At 44.3% G+C, this 14764-nt stretch overlaps 1 protein-coding gene across 9 annotated transcripts in view; it reads right to left on the minus strand.

The window, feature by feature from the left end:
- OS9 (OS9 endoplasmic reticulum lectin) overlaps window positions 1-14509 on the minus strand; it is a 31414-nt gene extending 16905 nt beyond the window's left edge. For 5 of the 9 annotated variants that reach the window (XM_007467640.1, XM_007467641.1, XM_007467643.1 and 2 more), the window contains exons 1-5: window positions 14140-14509; window positions 13537-13713; window positions 12326-12389; window positions 12119-12195; window positions 11835-11933 (exon numbers count right to left, since the gene is read on the minus strand). In XM_007467640.1, the coding sequence (XP_007467702.1) occupies window positions 11835-11933; window positions 12119-12195; window positions 12326-12389; window positions 13537-13713; window positions 14140-14301 (579 nt within the window). In that variant the 5' untranslated portion in view covers window positions 14302-14509. The remainder of the gene's footprint in view (window positions 1-11834; window positions 11934-12118; window positions 12196-12325; window positions 12390-13536; window positions 13714-14139) is intronic. The other 4 variants (XM_007467639.1, XM_007467647.1, XM_007467646.1 and 1 more) reach the window with 4 other exon arrangements.
- Between the last annotated feature and the right edge of the window lie 255 nt (window positions 14510-14764).

The following is a 14764-nucleotide window of genomic DNA, read 5'->3' on the forward strand; positions in this document are numbered from 1 at the left end:
GACCCTCTTAATAGATACAGAAAAACATGTGTTAAAATTCCACAGCTTTGCATCATGAAAATATTCAGCAAATTAGGAATAGAATGGATCTTCATTCACCTGATAAAGAGTGTCTACAAAAAGCCTACAGGAAAATATGTTAATAGTGTAACTTCAGGGACTTCCCTGGTGGTCCAGTGGTTAAGACCCTGCACTCCCAGGCTTCCCTGGTGGCGCAGTGGTTAAGAATCCGCCTGCCAATGCAAGGGACACGGGTCTGAGCCCTGGTCCGGGAAGATCCTACATGCCGTGGAGCAACTAAGCCCATGCACCATAACTACTGAGCCTGCGCTCTAGAGCCTGTGCGCCACAATTACTGAGCCTGTGCTCTAGAGCCCGTGAGCCACAACTACTGAGCCCGTGCACCCAGAGCCTGTGCTCCACAACAAGAGAAGCATGTGCACGCAACAAAAGAGTAGCCCCCGCTTGCCACAGCTAGAGAAAGCCCGCATGCAGCAATGAAGACCCAACGCAGCCAAAAGTAAATAAATTTATTAAAAACAAAACAAAACAAAAACCTTGGTTAAATACCCTGCGCGGGCTTCCCTGGTGGCATGGTGGTTAAGAATCCACCTGCCAATGCAGGGGACACCGGTTCGAGCCCTGGTCCGGGAAGAGCCCACATGCCGCGGAGCAACTAAGCCTGTGCGCCACAACTACTGAGCCTGCGCTCTAGAGCCTGCAAGTCACAACTACTGGGCCCGTGAGCCTAGAGCCCATGTTCCACAACAAGAGAAGCCACCGCAATGAGAAACCCGCACACTGCAAGGACGAGTAGCCCCCACTCACAACTAGAGAAAGCCTGTGCGCAACAATGAAGACCCAACGCAGCCAAAAATAAGTAAATAAAATAAATAATTTTTTAAAAAATAATAAATAAATAAAGACCCTGAACTCCCAGTGCAGGAGGCCCAAGTTTGATCCCTGGTCAGGGAACTAGATCCTGCATGCTGCAACTAAAGATCCCGCATGGGGACTTCCCTAGTGGTGCAGTGGTTGAGAATCTGCCTGCCAATACAGGGTACACGGGTTCAACCTCTGGTCCGGGAAGATCCCACAACCCGTGTAGCAACTAAGTCCATGTGCCACAACTACTGAGCCTGCATTCTAGAGCCCATGAGCCACAACTACTGAGTCCTCGCACCACAACTACTGAAGCCCACGTGCCTAGAGCCCATGCTCCGCAACAAGAGAAACCACCGCAATGAGAAGGCCACGCACTGCAGTGAAGACCCAACACAGTCAAAAAAAGAAAAAAAAAAAAAAGATCCCGCACACCGCAACTAAAGATTCTGCACGCCACAACGAAGATCCTGCACTCCACAACAAAGATCCTGGGTGCCACAATTAAAAAAAAAAAAAAAGACCTGGCACAGCTAAATACATAAATAAAATACTTTTAAAAACTAGTGTAACTTCAGGAGCATTCCCTTTAAAGTCAGGAACAAGTCAAAGATGGCCATCATCACCATTTCTATTGCACTGTAAGTATAAGGAAAATGAAATGTATATGAATTAGAAAGGAAGAAACCAAAATTGTTCCTATTTGCAGATGACATGATTATTTACACAGAAAATCCATGGGAATCTGCAAACTATTAGAAATGAGAGAGTTCAGCAAAGTTGCTGAATACAAGATCAATACATAAAATCAATTAATGTGACCATACACCAGCAACAATCAATCGTAAGATGTAATTTTTAAAAGATGCCATTTACAATTGCATCAAAAACTATAAGGTGCCTGCATGCTTGAAACATGTACATATACACACAAGACACAAATAAACAAAAGCTACAAGGTATCTAGGACTAACCTCACATAAGATGTACGAGAGCTTCACAGAGAAAATTTAAATCTTACTAAAGTACAAGACAATAAAAAGAAGTAAACATCATGTTCATAGTATATGAAGACTCAATATCATAAAATACCAATTCTCTCCAAATTAATCTAAAATTCAACATACTTCCAGTTAAAATTCCCAAAAGAGTTTTTCACAGAACTTATCCAATAATAGCCCAGATGGTTTTGAAGAACAAAGGAAAAGGCACATTATCAGATAACAAAACTTAGTAATAGACAGACTTTTAAAACAAAAGAGAAGCCAATAAGAAAGTGCACACATATATTGGAACCTGACAAATGACTGAGGTGGTGCTACAAATCAGAGAGGAAATGCTGATTACTCAATAAATGATGCTGGGACAACAGGTTATCCTGATGGAAATTAGGTATATTTAGGTCCCAAGCTTACACTATACATTAAATTTTTGATTGAATTAAAGTCCGAAATATAATAAGAAATCTTCTAAAACTTCAAAAATATAGGTGAATAGAGTATTTAATAAAAGATCCAAAGTACAAACTATAAAGAAAAAGACTGAAAATTTTAACCATATTGGAATTAAGGATTCAAAACTAATATACAGAAAGCTGCTGCATTTCTATACACTAACAATGAAATATCAGAGAAATTAAGAAAACAATCCCATTTACCACTGCATCAAAACAATAAAATACCTAGGAATAAACCTACCTAAGGAGGCAAAAGACTTACTCCAAAAATTATTAGACATTGATGAAAGAAAGTGAAGTTGACACAAACAGATGGAAAGATATACCGTGTTCTTGGGTTGGAAGAATATTGTTAAAATGACCATACTACCCAAGGCAATCTACAGATTCAATCCTTTCCCTATTAAAATACTAGTGGCATTTTTCACAGGACTAGAACAAATTTTTTTTAATTTGTATGGAAAACAAAAGACCCCAAATAGCCAAAACAATCGTGAGAAAGAAGAACAGAGGTAGAGGAATCACTCTCCCTGACTTGAGACAATACTACAAAGTTACAGTAATCAAAACAGTATGGTACTGGCACAAAAACAGACACATAGATCAGTGGAACAGGATAGAAAGCCCAGAAATAAACCATGCACTTATGGTCAATTAATCTATGACAAAGGAGGCAAGAATATACAATGGAGAAAAGACAGTCCCTTCAGCAAGTGGTACTAGGAAAACTGGACAGCTACATGTGAAATAATTAAATTAGAACATTCTCTAACACGATATACAAAAAATAAACTCAAAATGGATAAAATACCTAAATATAAGACCAGATACTGGGACTTCCCTGGTGGCACAGTGGTTAAGAATCCGCCTGTCAATGCAGGGGACATGGGTTCGATCCCTGGTCCGGGAAGATCCCACATGCCTCAGAGCAACTAAGCCTGTGTGCCACAACTACTGAGCCTGCGCTCTAGAGCCCGTAAGCCACAATTACTGAGCCCACATGCCACAACTACTGAAGCCTGCACGCCTAGAGCCTGTGCTCCGCAACAAGAGAAGCCACTGCAATGAGAAGCCTGCTTGCCACAACTAGAGAAAAGCCCGCCCACAGCAACGAAGACCCAACGCAGCCAAAAAAACACAAAAACAAACAAAAAAAAACCCCACATACTATAAAACCCCTAGATGAAAACATAGGCAGAACACTCTGACATAAATCACAGAAATTTTTTTTGGCTCCGTCTCCTACCGAAGTGGAAATAAAAGCAAAAATAAACAAATGGGATCTAATTAAACTTAAAAGCTTTTGCACAGCAAAGAAAGCCATAAACAAAACGAAAAGCCAACCTATGGAATGGGAGAAAATATTTGCGAACAATGTGACCAACAAGGGCTTAATTTCCAAAATATACAAACAGCTCATACAGCTCAATATCAAAAAAACAAACAACCTAATCAAAAAGTGGGCAGAAGATCTAAATAGACATTTCTCCAGAGAAGACATACAGATGGCCAATAGGCACATGAAATGATGCTCAACATTGCTAATTATCAGAAAAATGCAAATCAAAACTACAATGAGGTTATCACCTCACACCAATTAGAATAGCCATCATTAAAAAGTGTACAAACAATAAATACTGCAGAGGGTGTGGTGAAAAGGGAACCCTCCTATACTGTTGGTGGGAATGTAAATTGGTGCAGCCACTATGGAAAACAGTATGGAGGTTCCTTAAAAAACTAAAAATAGGGCTTCCCTGGTGGCGCAGTGGTTGAGAGTCCGCCTGCCGATGCAGGGGACACGGGTTCGTGCCCCGGTCCCGGAAGATCCCACATGCCGCGGAGCGGCTAGGCCCGTGAGCCATGGCTGCTGAGCCTGCGCTTCCGGAGCCTGTGCTCCGCAACGGGAGAGGCCACAACAGTGAGAGGCCCGCGTACCGCAAAAAAAAACCAAAAACTAAAAAAAACAACTAAAAATAGAGTTACATATGATCCAGCAATCCCACTCCTGGGCATATATCCAGATAAAACTATAATTCAAAAAGAAACATGCACCCTAATGTTCACAGCAGCACTATTTACAATAGCCAAAACATGGAAGCAACCTAAATGTCCACTGACAGATGAATGGATAAAGAGATGTGGTATATATACACAATGGAATACCACTCAGCCATAAAAACAATGAAATAATGCCATTTGCAGCAACATGTATGCACCCAGAGGTTATCATACTAAGTGAAGTAAGTCAGAAAGAGAAAGACAAATATCATATATCACTTATATGCGGAATCTAAAATATGATACAAATGAACTTATTTACAAAACAGAAACAGACTCATAGACACAGAAAATAAACTTATGGTTACCAAAGGGGAAAGGGGGTGGGGGAGGGATCAATTCGAAGTTTGGGATTAGCAGATACACACTACTATATATAAAATAAACAATAAGGACCTACTGTATGGCATAGGGAACTATATTCAATATCTTGTAATAACCTATAATGGAAAAGAATCTGAAAAAATATATATATAACTGAATCACTTTGCTGTATACCTGAAACTAATACAACATTGTAAATCAACTCTACTTTAATAAAGTTTGTTCTGAAAAAAAATTTTGTTAATTAAAAGTACATTTAAGACATTCTAAACAAAAGAAAACGATAAGCTATAGAGAAAATGTAAGTAACTAAGGAATTAAATATGGAATATATAAAAAATGCCTACCTAACTCATTCTATGAGGCTAGCATTACCCTGATACCAAAGCCTGACAAAGGTATTACAAGAAAAGAAAATTATAGACCAATATCCCTTGTGAATACAGATGCAAAATTTCTCAACAAAATATGAGGAAAACAAATTCAGCAGCACACTGAAGGCATTATACATCATGATTTATGTGGGATTTATTCCAGGAATGCAAAGATGGTTCAACATATAAAAAAATCAATCTATGTAACATAATACATCACATTAATATAACAGAATGCAGAAAAAAGCCACATGATCATCTCAATTCACGTAGAAAAAGCATTTAACAAAATTCAACATTCTTTCATGATAAAATCACTTGATAAACTAGGAAGAGAAGAGAATGTCTCAACGTGATAAAGGCCATACGTGAAAACCCCACCACTAATGTCACACTCGATGAATGAATGAGAGCCTTTCCCCTAATATTAGGAACAAGATAAGGATGCCTACTTTATGTCACTTCTATTTAACACAGTACTAGGAGTTCTAACCAGAGCAATTAAGCAAGAAAAAGAAATAAAGGGCATCCAAATTGGAAAGGAAGAAGTAAATTTATCTCTGTTTCAGAGGTGACATGACATTACACATAAAATCCAAAGGAGGCCATGCTCGCCTTCTGAGATGGACCACATTCTGACTATGGAATGTGTATCTCTCCTTTCACTTTACTACGGCTTGCTTTTTGAATTCTTTCCTGCACAAAATCAAGGACCCTCACTTGATGGCCCATCCCAGGAACTCGCCTGAGACCCGGGACATGACCATCCTCTTGTGCCTCATTTTCCTGCAACCTCTTTGCAAAGGATATTAATAAATCTACTTCTTACCTATCACTTTCCCTCTTGCTGAATTCCTTCTGCTCTGAAACATAAAGAACGTGAGCCTCATTAAGTCCTGAGACGAGCTGTGTGGTTTCACTTGGAAGACTGTGGGTTTGAGTCCCATCTGGGGTGCAGTTTTAGCTCCTCCTCAAGGGATATACATAACAATCTGATACAGTCTTTGAGTTCTGCAGGAACTAAGGCCCCCACCCAGATAGAGGCCAGAATGATGATACTGACCTTCCTGACTTCAATCCACTAAAGCTTGGACTCTGTCCACTTCTGCCCCAATTCTATGCTGATCTCCTCTACTCAAGCCTCTTCATGAGTATTCATGTACCCTCAGCTAAAAAATTCCCCAATTTTGCTGTTCAGGGAAACACTGTCTTGGGAAAGATCCCCCCTTGTCCTTCGTACTTGCTGCAAGTAATAAATCCTTCCTTCTCCTGAAAAAAAAAAAAAAAAAGAAAGAAAAGAAAATCCAAAGGAACCCAAACAAAAAAATTGTTAGAGCTAATAAATGAATTCAGCAAAGACGCAGGATATAAAATCAACATGCAAATATCAGTTGTATCTCTATACACTTGCAATGAACAATTCAAAATGGAAATTAAAAAAAAAAATTCACTCACAATAGCATCAAAAAAAAATACTTAGGGTACATTTATCCAAGGAGGTGAAAGACTTGTACACTGAAAACTACAAAACATTATTAAAAGAAATTATAGAAGATACAAATAAATGGAAAGACATTCCATGTTCATGGACTGGAAAACATAATGTTGCTAAGATGGCAATACTACACTAAGTGATATACATATTCAGTGCAATCCCTATCAAAATCTCAACAGCATATTTTACAGATATAGAAAAACCCATCTTAGGACTTCCCTAGTGGCGCAGTGGTTAAGAATCTGCCTGCCAATGCAGGGGACACAGTTCAAGCCCTGGTCCAGGAAGATCCCACGTGCCGTGGAGCAACTAAGCCCGTGCGCCACAACTGCTGAGCCTGCGCTCTAGAGCCCGTGAGCCACAACTACTGACCCCGCGTGCCACACTACTGAAGCCTGCGCGCCTAGAGCCGGTGCTCCGCAACAAGAGAAGCCACCGCAATGAGAAGCCCACATACCGCAACGAAGGGTAGCCCCCGCTCGCCGCAACTAGAGAAAGCCCCCGCGCAGCAATGAAGACCCAACGCAGCAAAAAATAAATAAATAAATAAATTTATTTTTAAAAAAATCATCGAACTGGATCTCCATGTCACTCCACAGAATGGTCAAAACATCGATTAGTGAAAAAGCAAAACTATACCGACGTATAATTTTAAAATACAAAATATATATATTGCCTGTGATATGTGTAGCACTAATAAAAGTACAAAGCAAGCATAGAGATGGTTGTGGTTGTTTCTGGAGAGGAGAGAGAGGGAAGAAATGAGAGGGTGGCTTTTACTATATCATTAGCATTTTATTCCTTCTATTAAAAAAAACAGATCTGAAGCAAATATGGCAAAATGTTAACATCTGTTTAACTTGGCAGTGAATTTATGGGTCTCTTTGACATTATTTTCTGTATGTTTGAAATGTTTCATAATTAAACATTTTAATGGAAAAATCTTAGATCTCTCTGAAATCTTACTTAATGTACGAATTGAGATAGGAATCCAAATTTATTTAATTCCAGATGGCTAACCAATTGCTCCCAAACTCCCCAGAAACTGCACTTTTACCAAACGCTGTGCACACTGCTCCCGCCAAGGAGGCACTGGGAAGATGGAACTTCACCAGGCCTGCCCTGGAGTGGGAGATTCACTCAGTCACTCAGGCTACGAACTTGGGTGGCCCATCAGGATATAAAAACAGCCACAGAGGAACGCCTTCAACTTTCTGCCACTAAAACCTCCAGACTCCCCAGCAAATATGCCATCTTTCTGTTCTAGTTACAAGCACAGAGCCGCCTCCTCAGGATCGCAGCCCTGCCCACATTCTCTTCTCATTCTTTCTCCTGAACCTCAACCTTGCCTCCTTTCTACTAGGTCCACCCAGCATTTAAACACGTTCCCATCTTAACACATGAAACAACAAGCACAAAGTCCCACTTTCCCAAGCCCACAGCCCTGCTAACTAGTGCTCGCCTTTTCCCTTCCCTTCACAGCCAGAATTCTTCAAAGATTCCCACTTCCTCACCACGTTCCTCAACACCTCAGCTTCACCAGCCCACTGAAACTGCTCTGGTGGAGATTGCCAGTGACCTCTGGCATTGAGTCCAACCCAAGGACTGGTCAGGGGAGACTGGGAGCAGAGGACTTACCAATTTTCCTCTAGTTCTCATCCCTACAGTCTGAATTTTTATTTCCATGTTCCTGTTTTGCTTTTATTAAAATAACAATTCCTATGATCACCCACAAGCAGTTTTTAATTCTCCACTTCCTTGAAGGTTCAGATGCAGCCAACACCACGGACCAGTCCCTCCTTGAGACAGGTCCTTCCTGGGTTCCATGTCACCACAGTCTCCCTTCTGGTCGCTTCTTCTTGGCAAAGTTCCCTTCTGCCCAGGCTTTCAATGCTGGCTTCCTCACAGTTCTGTCCCACTTCTCACTATACCCTGTTTCTTGGGCAGGGGGCAGAGGGGGATTTCATCCATACCATGCCTTCGATTATTAACAGTATGTTGATGGCTCCAGCACTCTGGGTTCTATTTAGATCTCTCTCCTCAGCTCCAGACCCACAGATCCACAGCCTCCTCAGATATCTCTACTTGGATGGCTACAGCCACTAAAATCATCGTATTCAAAATCAAAATCATCATTTTCCTTCACCAAACCTACTCCTCTTCCCACTGTACCCATCTCAAAAACAAATCACCATCCATCCAGTTGCTCAAGCCAGAAACCTGGGAATCTTACTGTATTGATTTTGCCCCTTAAATCTCTCCAATAATTCACATGTCTTCACCCCTGGACCACCTTGTTTTCTCACCTGGATTACTGCAACCACCTTCTCACTGGTCTCCCAACCATTTGCTATGCTCCAGCCAGAGTGAGCCTTCAAAACCAACACCGAATATGGCACCACTCTGCTCAAAATACTTCCCTGGCTCCCCCTCGTTTCTCAGGTTGTCCAAACTCCTCAACACGGCTACAGAGCTTCATGACCTGTGACTTGTCCCCTAAAGACTGCCCAGCCTCATCTCCCACAATTCCCTCCAGTCACTGGGAACGGCTATCAATCCCTCCTGCCTCCAGGTCTTTTGCACTCACTGTACCTTCCGCCTGGTACGCCCTCTCCTTCCCACTGGTCTGTAGCTGCTGGACTAACTCTTCATCCTTCAACTGCTGGTTCAAAGGTCACCTCCTCCAGAGGCCTCCCCTTGACCTGGACTCAGTTAGTTCCTTTATTGTGTGCTCCCCTGTGAAAAGTGCCTCACCCATCAGAGAGTTTATCCTGCTTCCTGTGGCTCTTTATTTAATGTCTGTCTCCTGAGAGCAGGACTGGGTCTCTCAGTCACCATTTCATCTCCAGTGCTTAGCACAGGGCATATGGTTCAGCAGATGTGAGGAAAATGCCTTCAGTTCTCGGCCTACTGAAGGTACAGACAAGTAAAGAAACAAACAATACAATCAAGTGCTATAATAGATCATATATGTGTGTGGATGCTGTGGGTTGCTATAGTCTGAATGTCTGTGTCTCCCTAAAATTCGTATATTGAATTCCTAATGCCCACTGTGATAGTATTAGGACGTGGGGCCTTTGGGAGATGCTTAGGTCATGATGATGGGACCCTCATGAATGGGATTAATGCTCTTATGAAAGAGACCCCACAGAGCTCCTTTGTGAGGACACAAGAAGTCTGTGACCTGGAAGAGGGCCCTCACCCAACCATGCTGGCACCCTGATCTCAGACTTCCAGCTTCCATAACTGTGAGAAATAAATTTCTGTTGTTTATAAGTTACCCAGCTGGTATTTTGTTATAGCAGCCCAAACAGGCTAAGACGTGGATATATGTGGACGTGGTTGTATGTATATGAAGCGCTGAGGGAACACAATGAACTTTCTGGGCTAGCCAAGAAAGGTCACATAAAATAAAGTGACATTTGAAATGGCTTATCATTTCTTCCATTCATTCAATAAACAACCTCTGGGCACCTACTTGGTGCCAGGCGCTGTTGAAGGCACTGAGGATACAGCATAAAATGAGACAGACATTGTCCCTGACTTCCTGGAGTTTATTCTACTGGGGATAGAGAGAGAGATCAAACTCAAAAAATAAGCTAATTTCAGGAAACGATACATGCATTGAAGAATATAAAACACCGTAGGTGTTTACCAGGATCAAGGCGGAAGGGTGTGTGTGTCTGTGTGCCTATGTTAGGTCTCCCCGTGGAGGTGTCATAGGTGTATATAACCTGACAGGATGGAGCCAGCCATTCAAAAATCTCTGGGAAGATGGCGCTAGGCAGAGGGAACAATGAGACTCACTGGTTCAAAGGACAGGAAGAAGGGCAGTGGGACAGAAACGCAGTAATATGTTATATCTCCAGCCCAGACCCTGTCCCGGAACTCCAGAGTTACAGACTCAACTACCAACTGACCATCACCACTGGGATATCTAATAGGCATCTTGACCTTCATATGTCCAACACCAGCCTAGTTTCTTCCTCCAAACCCGTTTCTTCCCACTTGAGTAAATGACAATTCCATTCTCCCAGTTGCTCGAGCTAAAATCCCTGGAGTCATACTTGACTCCACCACACATCCAATCCATCAACAAATCTTGGCTCTACCTTCAAAATATATCCAGAATCTGGCTGCTTCCCAACACCTCCACTGCTACCACCCCAGCCTGTGCTGAAGTATTTGGATCTTATCCTTTGTGTGAGGCAAAATTTTTGAAGGCTTTCCAGAACTCGGTAGAGAAGGGACACTTGCTCATAGTGGTGTGCTGAAGCCAGCTCAGGCCAGTTCTCCAGAGCCAACTGGTAAGTTTTCAGGAATGTTGCAAGATGATTGACATCACAGTGATAGCATAAATTTTGCCATGATGGGGATATTTATACCATGGATACTGGCAAACATTACATCTGGGCTTCCCCCTCCACCACCCCACCCTACCCTGGCGATCCCGGTGTTCTGCATTTACCAGCACACAGCTGCATGTGCAAATCTGTATTACATGAAGATAATTTTTCTGTCATGTGGTTCTCTACAGGTGTTTATGTTTGTGAATACACATTAGAATCACCTGAGGAACTCTGCCTACCATACAGCTGTCTGCCTGAACTCAGTTAAGGACTACTGGATGGGGAACACTTGTTAAGAGGCTGTTGGCAGTGCTGCAAGTGAGATGAAGGTACCAAGCATGGGAAAGAAGAGGCGAGCTGTGAGAGAAGTCTAGAAGTAGAGAGTGGACTTTGTTGTAGACCCTGATTCCTTTCCTCCATATCACTTCTCAGTTTGTAATCACAGGCTCATTTCTGTGATTCTTTAATCTCTGTCTTCCTCTCCTGACTGTAGTCCACGAGGGCAGGGGCTGCGTGTCTGCTCACCACTCTACCCCCAGAGCAGAGCCCGATACCTACACCAGCACGACCTCACTGCAGAGTCGTTAAATGATGAAAGGAGGACAAAGTTAAGAAGTAAGAGTCAATAATGACACTCAGATGTCCAGCTTAGGTGACAAAAAGGAGAAACACAGATAAAAGTGTGGTTGGGGGTTCAGAGGGGAGGATTTGGGAAATGTTGACTTGAACTGCCTCTGAAAATCCAGGCAGTGACGTGAAGCTAGAAATATGAGTCTTAAACGTAGAGTTTAGGGTCTGGGAGAGAAACTCTTGACTATACCACGCAACCCTGCCCTCTTCCCTTAGAATCTGAGCTGTCACTGGGGGAGTGTCAACTTCCCTCTCCCAAGACTCACCCGAACCTCAGCCTCCCGGGGCCTCCCGTTGAGGTCGCATTTGGACCCGTTGCCATAGGTCTGGCTGTGGTAGCGTTTCAGGCGATGCTGCTTGGAGGCCTGGGGAGGACATCAGGCAGCAGGGAGGGGTGTGAGAAAGACAGCAAGGGGGAAGAAGAGCACTTTATCCTAATAGCCACCAAACCCCGAGAAACACGTCAGCTAATCCCGACCCTCCCCTTCTCGTCAGGGCTCTCAGTCTGCAGCCCAGACCCCTTTCTCTCCCAATCCCACACTCCTGCCACCTTGGCTGTTTCATCGTTCCAGTCGAAGGCCGATTGGTAGTAGCCGAGATAGAGGACTTCACCTTTGATCTCTGAATCTGCAAGAGAAAGCACAGTGAAGCATGGTTACCCTGTCCTCAGAGGACTAGGAGGGAAGGGAACTGGGGAGGCAGGTCACCTTCCATGACAGGTTGCTGAGGGCTTAGGAAAAATGTAGGCGGGAGTCACCTTCCATGTGGTACTGCTGGATGTGGCGTCCATAGCAGAATTCATATGTCCACCAGTCCTTGGTCTGACAATAAAAAAAATGAACAATCGGGGGATGGAGTACAGATGTCTCTTCTTGGAACCAGAATCTCTCCTGGCTCCAAGACACATAAGCTCTCATTTACTTTTCATCTCCCTCTGCTTCCACACTCAATCCTTCAGGTTCTCGGTGAGGAGGGAGGGCTGTTTGCCTTCTGTGACTTGGAGAGAGACCTCTACAGCCTAAGTGGTTTGCACCTGTAGGCTTTCCACTCTTCTCTTTTTATAAAAAAGTCCTTCTTTGGGGACTTCCCTGGTAGTCCAGTAGTAAAGAATCTGCCTTGCAAGGCAGGGGATGTGGGTTCGATCCCTAGTTAGGGAACTAAGATCCCACATAGCATGGTGCAACTAAGCCCGCGTGCCTCAAACTAGAGAGCCCACGCGCCCTGGAGCCTGCGTGCCACAACTAGAGAAAAGAAAAACCCGCACGCCACAACTAGAGAGAGAAGCCCGCGCGCCGCGATGAAAGATTTCGTGTGCCTCAACGAAGATCCCACGTGCGGCAACTAAGACCCAACACAGCCAAAAAAAGAAAAAAAATCCTTCTTTGTCGTCCATAAAGATACGAAACCATGATAACCTTGTAGCACTCAGACCAGGGAAACATAGAATATTAAAGTATTAACTGAACTCCCTTATACTGTTTTAGCCACGGGGGATACAGCTGTGAACAAGATAAATTCTTTGACTTCATAGACTTACGTTCTAGTGCTAGGACTCAGACCAAAAATGAATAAACTGACGATTCAGTTAAAAAGATGATTTCAGATCATGAAAAGTGCCATGATGAAAATAAAATGGGATACTGGGCAGAGAGTGACAGGGGAGGGGGTGACTTTGCCAGGAAGGCTTCTCTAGGGGAGTGCCCCTACTGCCCCACACTGACCCTCTTTAGCACCTCAATCTTAGCTTAACCCTTATTCTGAGCTCTTCTAACTCTCCTCTACATTCAGCAAAGTGTCATCAGTGGTTACAGGATTCTTTGCTTCTTTCCTGTCTGTACAATATGCCTACTCCTTCAATGGCCTTCTTAATTCCAACAGATTCTCCCCATCACTCCTCATTCACAGGCACAATGGTTCCCAAATAGATAGTTTCCAAGCCCTAGCTCCCTTCATCCCAGTCCCTTTCACCTTCAGCAGGCAGGGCGCATCTTTCATTGGGCTCAACAACTCAGGGATCCCAGGCCCTTGGTAAGCAGGTGCCTCCTCCTCCCTTTCACGCTGGAAGTGAATAGCTCCAGCTGGCAGGCGACATTCATAGCGCTGCTTGTACTTAGAGGAGACAATCACCACGTCTGAAGCTTGGCTCTGGGAAAGAAGTGGGGGTCGGGGGGCAGGGAGGCAAAGAGAGGTTGGGATCAGGGAGAACAACGAGATCCCTCTTCATATCCTGGGGAAGAGCCCAGTCAAGACAGAGTGAACCACAAGTCCTCCAGCTGTGTTTAGCGGGTGAGGGGCGAGGGCACTCCCACTTCTCCACGGGGGAGGAGTCTGAGTATTTCAATCAGGAACTGGGACCTGAAGTGGACAGTGGGAAGCCCCACCCCTCCCAGGCCCTGGCCCCAAGGGAATGGGTCTCTGATTAAGACCCTCCGGAGTCCTCATAAAACCCCTGCTTAACTCTTCCCGATTCTCCTTAGGCTCCCGCCACAGACTCCACAGCTGCCCTTCTTCCTCTACCTTCTCCCCCTTCCCCTTCTGCCCCGGACCCTCGTCCCCTCTACGCCTCCTCACCTGCCCTCCCATGACAGGCAACGGCAGTATCTCGATCCCATAACGCATCTCACTCAGCTCCTCCAGGTTCAGGCTCCCGACACCGCCGGTCAGACTTGCGGGAAACAGGAGCCCCAGAAGTAGCAGCCCCAACAGACTGGACAGCAGCGTTCCCGCCGCCATCTTTCGTTCCCCTTCTAATCCAGAACAACTCCTTCCGCCCTAAACCTGGCGGCGGCCTCATCCCGCCCATCAACGCCCCAAGGTGTCACTGGCTAAGTGTTCTGTCTCTCTTATGTGCCCTAGTCCCATTTGCCAATGTGGCTCCAAAGCCCACGAGGAGGTGGATCACGACGATTAGCAAAACCACTCGCTGCGCACGATTGGTCAGAGAGGCCAACCAATCACCAACGATATCGGACCCCCTCCCACCCTCAGTCAGTTCCAGAGAGGCACCATCTAGCCGCTAGGCCTAGTTAAGCAGTTTTTCTCGGTCCGCGCCCAGCTGTTGTGCGTATCTCTAACTGCTTTTTAAGCCGTTTCTTGTATTGTGTCCGGCCGCCGCCAGGCGGAGGATTGAGGCGGATGGGTGCGTGCACGCAATGCTCCTGAAAGCTGCTTAATACTTGTGGCAAAACCATTATTA

This window comes from Lipotes vexillifer, unplaced genomic scaffold (assembly GCF_000442215.2).
Source record: "Lipotes vexillifer unplaced genomic scaffold, Lipotes_vexillifer_v1.1 scaffold387, whole genome shotgun sequence".
Lineage (NCBI taxonomy): Eukaryota > Metazoa > Chordata > Mammalia > Artiodactyla > Lipotidae > Lipotes > Lipotes vexillifer.